General features: G+C 42.7%; 1 protein-coding gene across 2 annotated transcripts in view; it reads left to right on the top strand.

The window, feature by feature from the left end:
* Positions 1-13694, top strand: part of ccdc80 (coiled-coil domain containing 80) — a 34751-nt gene that overhangs the window by 15758 nt on the left and 5299 nt on the right. Inside the window, exons 4-7 of one of the 2 annotated variants that reach the window (XM_041210705.1) lie at positions 4745-4896; positions 8737-8840; positions 10884-10919; positions 13512-13592. In XM_041210705.1, coding sequence (XP_041066639.1) covers positions 4745-4896; positions 8737-8840; positions 10884-10919; positions 13512-13592 — 373 coding nt within the window. The remainder of the gene's footprint in view (positions 1-4744; positions 4897-8736; positions 8841-10883; positions 10920-13511; positions 13593-13694) is intronic. The other variant, XM_041210706.1, reaches the window with a different exon arrangement.

Genomic DNA, 13694 nt, shown 5'->3' on the forward strand with positions numbered 1-13694 from the left:
CTGAAGAGCTCGGGCAATAGCAGATGAGAGGTTGCTGTTAGTAGCACTTTTTTTCTCAGAGAGTGCTTTAACTGTTTGTCGGGTGGTTACCAACTTCTTGGAAGTCACTTCACTTGTCTTGCATTGCACTCACCTTCGGCTGCATTTCCCTGCTGCCAGCCTTCACCACAACATGGGAGCAGCTTCTGCAGCTCAGCCTTGGACCTCTGATGAAGAACAAGTAGAGCAACAACAGCAGCTACCTTCTCCTCAGCCACATACGGCTCCATGGGGCAGAGGAAATGGACACAGATATCAAGCTGGAAGGAGGCTAGTGCGCAGTACAGGCAAAGGGTCAGCTGTCTTGACACGTGTGAGAACCAGTGCCTCAGGAGGCTCAAACTTTCACAGCAGTTTGTTCCTGACATCTGCAGCCTCCCGGAACAAGTCCACTTGCCCAGTGGACTAGGTGGGCATATAATGCCAATGGCCGTCACGATGCCTCTCAAAGGAGAACCACCCCTGGGTCTCTTCCACTCCCCAAGTTCATGTTCTCTCTTCTGCAAATAAAAAAAGCTGAGAGTTCTGAGTGTTCGGGAATGGCTTATGTGAGAAGCAGGGAAGGATAACATTTGTGAAGGGTGACTATGCGACATAGGCAGTAGGCAGAAGGTGAGTGTGGATGTTGGCTGTTTAGCTGGAGATTTGATATTCCTGGAGAGAAAGGAATGAGTGGAGCTGCAAGGTGTGTTGATCTGAGGCATGTTGTGTAGAAGATTACTGGCTAAGTTGGAGAGTGGGCTTGGCACTTGAAAGTACTACCCTCTTGAATTCCTGGATCCTCTTGGAGCACCTATCTCCATGTTGGAGGGTGCACACTCCTGCTGCTTACTTCTTTGGTCGCTTCCATCTACACCTACTTAGTTCAAGAAGCTGGCTTCTTTCTCCATTCCTTGGGAGAGATCAACTCACTGCAGTCCCTCAGGTCCCACAGCATGACCTCCAGGTAAGAGTGCGAGACCTGAGGATCAACCTTCCAGGTCTCCTCTCCATTTCTGTGGTTGTTGCAGCCTGAAGCTGCTGAGCCATTGTAAATCATGTCAGGGTCCCTTTAATTAAAAATCCTTCCTTTGACAGATTCAGAGCATCATCCCACTTGCCTTCCCTGACTGGTTGGGAAACTTGGAGATGGGATGCTAATACCATAGTTCTGGGAAAGAACATCGGCAAAACCCGTTAAAGCTGTCTATGGATTTCTTGCACTAGTGGTCCCACTGTCTCAGCAGGAACTAACTTCAGAAAATTCTACCCTTAATCTTTCTTTTGTTTTCGATATACCTCCCTATGCAGCACAAGCAACTTCTGTAACACTGCCCTCTGCACATTCTCAACTAAAATTAGTGCACCTTTTTGACTATACTGCTTCCTAATTCTCCAAAATCAGAAACAAATTCTCTGGTAAGAGTTTAACCACATCAGTTTAACTTGTGTAATTATCAATGACGTTGATCTCTTTTACCAAAATGCTTTTCCTTAACGCTGGTGTATCGCGTGGAGTTTCTAACTCCTAACTGGTGACTTCTAAGTAATTAGCCAGTCAAAGGATTGGTGTGCTGGGTGGCTACAGGGTTTCAGTGGAAATCACTAGAGATTCAGGAGATACCATACCTCAACATGCTGGTTTCTGAGATGGACGGGCAACTGCTTCTGCTACCTCCATGGCTGGTTAGTCCAATCCGCTTTCTGACTCATTGAAAATCACTTGAGCATTTGGGGCTGTATGGGTGGGACACAGTGCCACCTTGAGTGAGAACAGCCTCATCACTGCCTTCCAGCCATGTACAAGTTGCAGAGAACTTCCTCAGCATCGCCTCCAATCAACAGCAGACCAGAAAGATGCAATGAAACCTGTGAAGCCTTGCCTGAGGCTCTGTCCTCCTGATTACTCCAGCACATAAGCCAGACAAAAGTGCTACTTAAATATTAAGGTCAAAGTCTCTTTTTGAACTCTGAAAAGCCACAAAGATATCCCCACTGAACTTTGTACCTGTGCTACTGAGGACTCCACTCCAAATGCCTCTGAAGTTGCCACACAATCCATGCGGTGCAGAAAGGCCTTCCTAAATATTTGTATAGATGCAGCTGGTGGACCTCTCTACAGCATATTTTAGATAAACTCAAGAGATTCCTGTTCACAATTCCACTCAGTTTCCTTCCACACAGGTCCAATGAGATCGAAGTCCCTAAGCACTACAGCTGAAGTAAAAACTGAGCTGGTCCTCTGGTCAGCAGGTTGCTGTTTTTCTCATTTTCGCCGCCACTTGCTGCTCTTCAAAAGTGCGTTACAACTCACTTGGTGCAACCTCCTTAAACATGTTATCCAAATCCTTTGACATGTGTGTAGCTGTGCTGTAAGTGAAAATGAAGCAGTGTGATGTGAGGAGTTGACTTGCTCAGTCCACTTGCTGTGCTGGCAGACTTAGAAAAGCGGATGAACATATATGTTTTAATGTGACATCTTCAAGCAGAGGTATTGCAATGATTTTCTGGATGAATGTATCCCTTCAAGTAATAGGAGAAGAAGGTATAATGAAAGCCAGCAAGCATTAGCTCTGTACTTAGGACGGCTTCTGGCTTCATCTATCCCCTTCTCCAAATTTCTCAATACTCTCACATTCAATCAAGTCCAGTGTGGTCTCGTCAAAAGTTGCCATGGATTGAAATTTCTGAACCTTTCTCCAGTTTGGATTCATTTCCTTTTGCTGTGTGCCAATCTTTCCAAAAATGTGGTCTTGAAGTGTTGGGAAGTTTAAGAAGCACATGCAGTGATAAATGTGACAATGATTGAACGGCCATTAGGCAGCTTGGTTGTGTCAGAAAGATTTCCAATGTGAAATTTTGTTAAACAGGGCTATTCAAAAAGAAGTCAGAGATACAAACTGTGGCACAGGCCTGATGGTTGGAGATGGTCATTTTGACCTGTGTAGTCCTGAGGAAATTAAGAAATAGGAGGGGAAGAGATATGAATTACTTGAAGTGTTTCTAGTGATGTGTCTTGGGTGAGTACAGACCCTTGGGGTTTGCTTTATTGTCTAGTTTTTCCTATTATTCTTTTTTTTGCTTCTCCCAAGAGTTACTTCTATTAATAGTGGGAAATGCATGAGGCTACATCATGTAATGAACATGGCGAACATTTAAGGGCCTAATGGTCTTTTCTAATCTTTTCTTTTGATATGTTCATACAATTTGAGATGTAAGTTCCAGCTTGTATTTGTATCCTGTAGTGTAGCAATTTATGGAGGCATTCAATGGAGTTTACGGTTGTATGACTATTTTAAGACTTTGAAGGAGAGCAGTAAATATCTAACAGGTTATGAGGAAATACTTTAAGGCACACACACTTGGCGAAACTACTTGTAATAAGATGTTTTTGATTAGCCTTGCTATGGAAGTTTTTCTTAGGTATGGCAACTTCTTATAAATTTGCAGCCACGTCTCTGGGTCTTCTTGATGAGCTATGTGTTATTGTATTTGTTGGACCATTCTTTCTGGGGAGTTTAACCTTCAGTGTGAAATATGGTAGCAATATTTTGCCTTACTCCGTCCATTCCAAGTTCAAGCTTAGCTCCTGTGAGTCTGGGCACGCATGAGCAAGAATTTTCCATTTCACAGGCTTTTGGCAGCTGTAATTCCTTTTCCTTGTCTTGTGCCTGAGAACACAGTATCTTTAAAGGACTCCAGAAGCTTTTTAGTTCTCTTATTGTGTTCACGTGCGCGTGATCTCCTAGGCAGCCTGCTGTGCAGATGGGAGCTTGTTTAGATTACATAATTGATGTAACTGCCAAATGTTGCAGGGATTATACCATGTCACTTCACTCAGTGATAGCACACATACTCTGCTGGTGCTATCTGGTTTGCATACTGTCGGTGATTTCTACCCTTGTAGTAACTTTGCTGGGTACTTCTGCCTTAAACAGTGAGGTCATTCTCCTGCATTATGGCATGGGCTCAGCAACTGGCCCTACGAGCTTCATAATGTCGCTGATACTTGTTTATACAAAACTTTCCTGAAAATATATATAATAAAATGAGAAAAAGAAATATTAAGATTCATAATGCTTTGCAACTGTCTGATTTTTAAGAAGGGTACACTTTAAAAGCTTCCACTTAAAATTTACAGTTAACAATGCTATGCTGGCAGATCAACTTGCAGTTTTATAGATCTGAGTAGTGCTTCATTAATGCAATTATCCCAATGGTAGAGGCAAGGCAGAGATCAAATCCCTCCATAGTCTCACCTCTCACTATCACTGTTGCCTCTTCCAACACTACATCCTTCTGCATTCTTTCAGTTCTGATCTCTCCCACTTGCTACACTATTGGTGGCTATGCCTTCAGCTATCTAAGACCCTAAGTTCTGGAATTCCCTCACTTTCTCTCCTCCACTTCACCTCTCTCTCCTCCTTTCAGATGCTCCTTAAAGCCTACCTCTTTTACCAACCTTTGGTCACATTTCCTAATATCTTCCTGTTGTCTGATTATGCTCCTGTGAAGATCCTTGAGGGATTTTACTGTGTTAAAGGTGCTATATAAATACAAGATGATATTGTAGAGAAGGTGGAATGGGGTCTTCACTGAATGCAACATTAACATGGAAAAATATAGCTCTGGATGTTGTGTTGCTACCATTTTTCATTTTCATATATAATCGAATTCTGCAAACAGAAAGGACAGAAAAGATAACCATGGATATCTGTATTGACAGCAACACTATGAAGTACCAATCGCTATGCAAGCTGTGTTCAATTTCATTGATGCCTTCACAACAAGAATCAAAGAGATGGAAAAACAGAAGAGAGATGGTACACCATGCAAGAAAGAAGACAAACCAAGATCATTGGAAAATTTCTTGTCCAGGCATGTACAGTTTTAAAACTAAAGAGCATTATAATTGAAACAGATTTATTTATATTCATATTTTAGGGTGCTTTTATATTTGCCAATTATTTTGAAATTTCACAACCAAGGCGGGTAGCTTGAGTCAGGAATTTCCCAGTTCACTGCACCTGCCTTACTAAAAAGTCTTTGAATGCCATGATCTTTGCCTGGGGGGGGGGGGCGCGCGGTGGGCAGGGGGATGGATTTGAGCCGCCACCCCTGGAAGCAGATTGAAGGTAGTCACAGGCCGGGTGCAGAGGTGGGCTGGTTGAAAGGGCCACTTTGGTTCTCTGGGACTTTGCCCCAGTTGTTTGGTTAAGTTTTAGGCCCTCTAGCCCTCACCCCTCACAACTCATCACCCCTCACCCACTTCACATGCTACTTTCATGCCCCTTTGAGTCTGGGTTCTGAGAGAACTGGGAATGCAGCCAGGAATCCCAGAAATGGGTACGTCATTTTTAAATGGCCCCAGAGTCCTTCCGACTGCGCAAAAATCCAGGCCTAACAGTCTGTCTGCCATCATGACAACTGCCCAGGTCATTGTCTGCAGTTGTGAATATCCTGCACCTTTTCCCCTGGAAGATAACTTCTAACGACCACATCACTCAGGTTTGTTGTCAGCAGAATTCAGAACAGGTCACATGACCTCTTCATTCTTCCTCATTTCTAGGTACAGTCCCAAAACATACAATCTTATAAAACTTGTCATCTGTAACAACAGAAAGACACATAAAGAATGTTGACTAAACTCAAACACGTATCCAACTGGAACCTGACATCAATGATGTCATTATATTCCTCTGTTGCCGACAATATGATTTATTTTTGCTGGTCTGTCATTTCAACCACTTTCTCGTTGCTTGCCCTCTCAGACTGGAGTCACATATCTATACCTGACCGACTCACTGGATCTGAAATGATGCCATTCCAACTCACAGAGTTAAGGATATTGACATATAGCTGAGCCATATGACAATCTTTAGAGTTTCTCATAGGTTTAGTAAATTAAGTTCATAGGCACCACAGAATCACAACACAGCAGGGAGCTGTTCAGCCTATCCTGTCCATGTCAGCTGTCTGTAAGAGCCATTCAGCTAGTCCCACTTTCCTTTCATTTCCCCAGAGCCCTGCAAATTTTTCCTTTGCAGATACTTATCCAATTCTCTTTTAAAGTTACAATTGAACCTGTCTCCACCAGGTTTTCAGGTAGTGCATTCCAGATTGTAACCAGGTTTTTCCTCATGCCCCTGTGGTTCTTTTGTATTAAATTGGTGCCCTGTGGTTCTTGACCTTACCACCATTGGAAACAGTTTCTATCTATTCTGTCCTGCCCCCTCAAGATTTTGAACACCTCTATCAAATTTCCCCTCAGCCTTCTATACTCTGAGGAGTACAATGCCAGCTTCTGGTGTAGCTGAAGTCCTTCAACCCTGGAACCATTCTAATGAATTTTTTCTGCACCCTCTCTAAAGCCTTCACATCCTACCAGAAATATGATGGCCAAATTTGAACTCCAGTGGAGGCTGAATCAGTGATTTTGAAATGTTCATCATAGCTTCCTTGCTTTTGTACTCTGTGCTGTACTTTCTTTATTACTGTAAGTCCCATGTGGTTTTTTAATCACTTTCTCAATCAGCCCTGCCACCTTCAATAACTTGTGCACAAAAAACCCCAAGGTCTCTCTGTTCCTGCACCCCCTTAGAATTGTACCCCTTATTTTATATTGCCCTTCCTTGTTCTGGCAAGCCTATTATGCAGCAGCATGGCACCCTGTGATTTATTTTTTTCCTTCATTCTTCCATGGGATATGGGCATCACTGGCATGACTGGCAATTATCGCTCATCCCTAATTTCCCGTGAAGAGGTGGTTTGCTAGGCCATTTCAGAAGGCAGTTAAGAGTCTGGAGTTACGTGTAGGCCACACTGGGTAAGGTTGGCAAACTTCCTTCTCTAAAGGACATTAGTGAACCAGGTGGGTTTTTACAACAATCTATTGATAGCTGTCATAGTCACCATTACTGAGACTAGCTTTATCTTCCAGATTTATTAATTGAATTCGAATTTCATGCCAGCTGCCATGGCTGGTTTTGAACCTATGTCCCCAGAACATTAGCCTTACAAGTCCAGTAAAATTACCAATATGCCACCATCGCCCATGAAAATTCCCTGCAAATTTGCTCCTTGATGTCTTTCCCACAATTTGGTGTCCTATAGAATACACCCAATAGATCGATGGTACCTCAAATGTTTCTTAACTCTAACCAAATAGATTCTGTTCTTGACCCCTCCAGGACACCCCCTCTCTCTAGCACTGTAATATCCTACCTAATCAATATTGCCTCCCCTCCTCCTAGTAGTTTATTAGTAGCATTCAGAAAGAAATAAAGGGAAGTCTTCTATCCCAACAACATACCTTATCCTCTAAGGTACCAATGTAATACTTTCCATTTTCCACACCAGCCATCTTATTGTCTGTGAATGAAATTGTTATTTTTTATTGGAGGTTTGTACATTGGGTTCTTAACTACTAATAGTTAGGTTAAGATTGTCCAAAATCTCTTTCACCCAGCAGCCTGAATGAAATATCATCACTCCAGTCTGGGTTCAATTCAAACCTAGAGCCAGGATTTTCCATTCATCAGGCAGGCTTGGTGGGAGCGGGTGGGAGCGGTTGCGGAGCTGACCGCCTCCTGCAATTGGCTTCGCACCGCGATTTCACGCAGGTGGGCCAATTGAGGCCCGCCCTGTATGGATTGCGAGCGGCAGTGCTGAGCGCTGCCTGTGCGGGCGGGGGTAGGAGGGAGAGCCGGGCCCAGTGCACAGTTTGCGTATGCGGGCAAAAGAGTGCTTCAGAGATTGAAGCGCTTTATGAAAAGATTAATAAAGAGCAGAAAAATTCAATGAAACATGTCCCCTCGTGTGACTGTGTCGCTTGAGATGGGACATGTTTTTAAATTCAAATGAAACTTTTTATTTTATTTGTATTAGCTTCAGGAAACCTCATTCCGCTCGTGAATGAGGTTTCCTAAAAAATATAAAGGCTGCTTGGGTTTGGATGTAAGGTTGGATGGACATTGTAAAGTTCAGGTTAATTAACTGGTTAATGGCCTTAACAGGCTTTCAATTATCGGCGGGCACGCAGCTGACTCCGCACGCACCCGCTGAACGAAATATCATGCGGCTTCGCAATGATGTCGGGACACACGGCCAACATCATCGCGTGTCATTTAACCTTCCGGTGTGTCGGGCGCACGCCTGTGCACCAAATGTAAAGTTTTGCTCTAGGTTGCAGATTAGAAAGCCAGTGTTCAACCCAATGAACTATCCAGTTCACTTTTTCATTACGAATAATCAAAGACTCAGTTAAAATACAAATTTCTGCACCAAATATTGATAGGTTCAAAAAATGCACAAGTGGTTAGATCATGAGTTAAAGTAAAGCTCTATTTGATGGAAATCTTTCATCAGAAAATCCCTCCACAGCTCAGTCAAGCAAATAAGAATTAGGTTAACTTAGATCTCACTCCAGGATTTTCCCTTATTTGAATAGCTGGCACAAATTCCATTCATATAAGAGCTTATTTTCCTTTCCACTGTTCTCCAAGTTACTTTCTTAAAATGTCATGATTCCAGGAAAGTGAAGTGTAGGGTGGTATTTTTTAAGCAATGGCTAATCTATTTTAAGTCAAGAGACACTGGTGTAGCAAACAAAGCATTTCTGCCTCTCCCTGTTGATGGCAGGAGAGGCTGAGCAAGACTGGGGCCTCTGTGCACCATCTGGCTGGAATTGTTTTCATTTGTTTTGTTCCTTTTCCTCAGATTCCGTTGGAGGAGACGTTTATTTATTATTTCTACCCCCACTGATGAAGAATGGGCCTATCAACATCAGCTTTATGCCTTAAACTCACAAGCTTGCAACCTAGGTGAGAGTGACCATCTTTACTGACCAAGCTAAGTAATCTTGCTTCTCAATGAGGAGACACTGTCAATTTTCTGAGAATTCTGTTGCTTGACCATGATTTATTTTATTCAGAATGGGAGAAAGCATACACAATCAACCCTATTGCAACTAACTGGGATCAACTTAAAATTAACTGTAAAAGAGCAATCTAAATGGATGCTTAATTCCCATACCAGTCCCCAGTAGGACACAGTTTGTAAGGTACCGTGCAGTTTACCTACAAAAGCTTCTGCTTAATTAGAGTGACATGCAGAGTGTAAGTTTACAAACCAGTTTCATTAGCAGTGTCTTACTTTCAGGGCACATCTTAAGGGTTTCAGTGTTCCCAGTGAGAATGACAAATACAGGCCCCTTTGGACTGTTTGCATGATTGCAAAATGTTATAGAATAAATATAAGAAACCATGAACCCCACCCAATCTTTTTCATAGAAATAAATAGAATGTGCAGCACAGAAACTAGTCATTTAGCTCCACACAAGACTATTCCCTCTATTTTTCATCTAATCCTATTAGAACAATTCTTTATTCCTATCTCCCTCATGGCAAGAATTTTCCCATTGGCGAGCGGGGGCGGGAGCGGGGCCCACTCGCCAACACGTAAAATGACACGGAATGACGTCAGGCGGGACTCCCGATGTCATCCTGTGTCATTTGCATTTTCAGGTCGGCGGGGGTGTAGCTGAGTCAGCTGTGCGCCCGCCGACCTGCCAACAGCGTATTGAGGCCATTCAAAAAGCAATTAAACTAATTAGTGGAAAACCTTAAGGTTGGCAGGCATGTCGTGAGCGCTGGCGGCCACCGGAAAAAGCATCAAACCTCATCCACAGGCGGGATGAGATTTCATGATTGAATTAAAAAATTAAGATTAACTTTTACTTTAAGTTATGTCCATGTCCCAACTCATATGACATTGTCACATGAGGGAACATGGATGGTTAGTGAAATTTTCGAAAGAATAACATTTTCCCTTTGGAAACCCATCTCCCTGAGGCAGCACTTAGTCTCAGGGCGATCGGAGCACGCGCAAATGAGCGCACTTCTGTATTTGCCATCCCCCCCCCCCGCCTGCACAGGGAGTGCACAGCGCTTCCGTGCAGACATCACGCTGGGCGGACCTTAATTGGCCCGCCCACGAAAAATTGCGGCACGCCCCCATTCGGGGGGCTGATCTGAGGGCCTTCTGCCCACGTCTGCACAACCTTCCCCCAGCAGGGGAAAAATCTTGCCCCATATGTTTATCTGGCTTTCTCTTATATGCACCAATGCTAGTCCCCTCAACCAGTCTTTGTAGTAGTGAGTTCCACATTTAAACTACACTTTGGTAAAGAACTGCTAAATTCCCTATTAGATTTGTTAGTAATGGTCTTATACTTATGGTCCTTGGCCTGATCTCCCCCTCAAGTGAAAACATTTCCTCTACATCGATTCATCAATTCCCTTCAGAAACTTAAAACCCTCTATTAGGTCTGTTAGAAACAAGCCCCAGCCTGTTCAATCTTTCCTGATATGTATAACCCCTCAATGTACCATACTAGTATATCATTTTTGAACTTTCTTCAATGTTTCTATATCTATTTTATAGTATGGAGTCCAGGTCTACAGAGAGTATTCCAAGTGTGCTATTATTGAAATTCTGTACAAATTCAACATAACTTCTTCATTTTTCAATTCAATTCCTTTAGCAATGGACCCTAGTGCCTGATTAGGTTTTTTACTGCCTTATTAATCTGCATTGTTACTTTTAGAGAATTGTGCATCTGAATCCTCAAGTAGCTTTGCTCTTGTACCATTTCTTCACACGTAATTGCCAAGGAATATCCCATCTCCTTATTCTTCCTACTAAAATGCACTACCTCGTATTTATTTATATTGAATTTCATCTGCCAATTACACATCCATTCTGCTTGATTTAATAATGTTGTCATGTGTTTTGCATCTAAAAATACTAACTCACAGGATAGTTTTCTAATGGTCTGGACTATTTCTTTTGATCTTGTCTACTAGTGACTCTCCCTATGCTTGAGCATGAAGTCAGCCAAGGTAGGAGTGAAGCAAAATATAGAGTGTGTAGAAAATTCATTTCTCAATGTGGACAATATAAATCAGACAATTGAGAAATGGTGCGCCACTGAAATAATTGTTAATAATGAGTGAACATGTTTACCTAAAAACAGAAAATGCTTGAAACACTCAGTAGGTGGAGAAAGGAAGAAGTTCCTATTTCATGGATAACCCTACGTCAGAACTTCAAGATATTAGAAGAACAACTTTTATGAAGGAGCAGAGCAGAGGAGAGGGCAAGATGGGAGGCTCATGTATACAAAAAAAAGGAAACAGAAGGCCAGACTTTCTCTACCAAGGTTGGGCAATTTCCTGACCTCGATCCAAAGGCCCCCAAATGTCACAATCTTTGCTCTGGGCGGTGAGTGGGAGTCCACTGATTCTGGAAGCAGAGTATAGGTAGCCAGTGAGGTGGCTGAGTGCTGAGGTAGGCTGGTTAGAAGGCCTGTCTCGCTTCTTGTGGACTTTGTGTCCTTCGTATTAAAGGCTGCTAGGTCCTCTAGCCCTCCCCCCTCACCTCCCCACCCATTTCCCATGCCACCTCATTCCCCCTATCTAACCCCATGGCCCCTTATTGCCCCATGCCAACTTATATCCTCCACCCAACCCCATGACCCCTCATGCTCTCCATGTCAACTCAATGCCCTTCCATGCCCATTCATCCAGTAGACATTATGTACAGAACCAATGAAGCATATAGTAACAGTAACATGTATGGAATTGCTCAGAAAAAACACTCTTAAATCTTCTTTTGAAAAATAAGCTGCTGTTCCTATAACCCTATAGAAATGTCAATTGGGTGACCATAAAAGTATCATTGGCAGAGGCTTCAAACACGTCACATCCCTTAATCTTGTGCAAATAAACATTGAGACATTGACAAAAGAGATCACTGAAAGGACAATTTATTATAACCACTTAAATAAACAATCAAGCAAAGGCAACAGTTCTGCCCAACTGTCAAAACAGAAGCCTCTGCTGAAAATTTTCTTGTAAGCCTAGACTCTCAGCCAAGTACAAATAATGAGGACAGGTGTAAAAACTCTTTCAGTAGAACTGGGTGGACTCATTATGCATGGTTGGCCGAGGGTGGGGTGGGGGTGGGGGGGTGGGGGAGGGTGGTGGTAAATCTGGAATTAAGAGTGTGATGATGAAACCATTGCTGATTGACATAAAAACCCAACTAGCTCACTAATGGCCTTTAGGGAAGGAAATCTGCCATCCTTACCTGCTCTGGCCTACATGTGACTCCAGACCCACAGCAATGTGGTTGACTCTTAAAATGTCCTCTGAACAAGGGCAATTAGGATTGGGCAATAAATGGTGGCCTAGCCATCCCATCCCATGAATGAATAAAAAAAGCTTGCATTGAGCTTCATTGGAACGGTGTAGAAGGTCAAGGACAGAAATGTTAGAGTAAAGGTAGGGTGGAGAATTAAAGTGACAAGTGACAGGGAGCTTAAGGTCAGACTTGCAGTCAGAAATTCATTTCCTGCTGTTATTGATTGATCCCTTGTTGTGATATGTGGGGACAATTGTTCTTAAATTGTACACTTTCAAAATCATGACCACAAGCTATAATAGAGCACAGTGACTTTCAACCTGCAGGAAACTGTCCTGTCCTGGAAGCCTCTCATTTAGAAATTCAGTGCTGTGGTTGTATAATGGGCACCCACATGCTCAATAAGGTGGGTGGAGTGCACATACATTCTGAGCTGGATGTGTGCCATCCACCATGTTGATACAGACATCAAAAGTGGCACCCAGGGCCCACCCCTGAAACAGGCATTAATCTTTTTGCATATATAATTAATGCAGCTTTACACCGCTTTACTGAACCCTTTAGCAAATTGCTGTGTGCCGAATGCAGATCTACATGCAGCCTAGCCAACAGTCCTTAATGGGACTACAAACCAGCTCAAAAGTAAGTTTGTAATAATTATATATCTGAATGTGGAGCTGTGAGGTGCAGGAGCGCTCACCCCAGCTCCATTTGGAAAACACTGGATGCTGTCAGCCATCGATTGCCCTGCTGCCTCTAGTCCCTCACAGTCACCGCACCCTCCCATCCCTGCACTCCTAATTGTCCTTGTCTTTAGCAAGACCTACCTCAGGTTTTCCTGCAGTGACGCAACAATTAGAAATTCATATGCTCTTTGCTGGTGTGTTTCTTGGAGAAGTCGAGCAATTGTCTGCAGCTCACTGTTCTGTTGTAAAGAAGGCCTCAGGTCCATTATCAGATCAATACTAGTGCTCAGTTCTCATTGGGAAATATGTGGTGTAATGTCCCAATTCCTGGCCATTTACAGGCTTATATTTACAACTGCATTATTACTGCATCTATTTCATTTGTTTCTCTTACTTCGTTAGTGACTTATTTTCTAGTACTTCTACTTCCAAACTGACCTGAGTGTACAGAGCTAATTGGTTTATCTGGAACTCGTGAACCCAAAATGGAAAGAGAAACATCGTAGAAACATAATACCATAGCTTCAACTTTATTTTGTAGTGTTATTTGTGGTCTACACATTATTCCATAAGATTAACTTGAGAATAAATCTCTCTTTTAAGGTTTACGTCATTTGGCTGTTCTGAAGTTGATGGGCGTGGGTATTGATGTTGGAGGAGTTTTGGAACTCTATCCAATTAACGGTAAGAGTGCTTTCATTAAGATTAGATATATTTAAAAATACTTATGCTGCTGTGAGAGCTGAAACTATATCTGGCGATGACAGCCAACATGTTCCAATATAA

This window comes from Carcharodon carcharias, chromosome 18, assembly GCF_017639515.1.
Source record: "Carcharodon carcharias isolate sCarCar2 chromosome 18, sCarCar2.pri, whole genome shotgun sequence".
NCBI classification, from domain to species: Eukaryota; Metazoa; Chordata; class Chondrichthyes; order Lamniformes; family Lamnidae; genus Carcharodon; species Carcharodon carcharias.